At 54.5% G+C, this 382-nt stretch overlaps 1 protein-coding gene across 1 annotated transcript in view; it reads left to right on the forward strand.

Annotated features, from left to right (window-relative positions):
• The first annotated feature begins 202 nt into the window (after positions 1 to 202).
• TRIB1 (tribbles pseudokinase 1) overlaps positions 203 to 382 on the forward strand; it is a 5,886-nt gene continuing 5,706 nt past the window's right edge. The window contains exon 1 of the mRNA XM_009997716.1: positions 203 to 313. Coding sequence (XP_009996018.1) covers positions 203 to 313 — 111 coding nt within the window. The remainder of the gene's footprint in view (positions 314 to 382) is intronic.

Below are 382 nucleotides of genomic sequence, written 5' to 3' on the forward strand. Positions count from 1 at the left end.
GCTTCGTGCTCTCCGTGCTATTCCTTTTACGGAGAGCAGGGAGTTTTAACACGGGAAACACCCAGTGCAACGGGGGTGCACGTTCAGCCCACGCTCGTGAACAAGCGGTAAATACCCAACAGCTTCGGGATGCAAAGCCTGGAGTGAGCGGCGGTTAATTAGCGAAAAGCGAGAATTGGAGCTGGGGAGAAGCTCAGGGTAAATGTATAAAGCCAAAGCTCCTGGGAATGGAGCTGGGCTCGCTTTCTCTCCACAATTAGCCCGGCTTAACTTCACGTATTTACACATCGCACAAGGCGATGCTGTCTCGAAAGCGCTACGGAGGCATCTGAAATTCCTGACACCGTTTCCCGGCGGCACACGCTGCTGCCGGATAGACCCG

The sequence above is a fragment of the Chaetura pelagica genome, unplaced genomic scaffold, assembly GCF_000747805.2.
Source record: "Chaetura pelagica isolate M959 unplaced genomic scaffold, ChaPel_1.0 scaffold1, whole genome shotgun sequence".
Lineage (NCBI taxonomy): Eukaryota > Metazoa > Chordata > Aves > Apodiformes > Apodidae > Chaetura > Chaetura pelagica.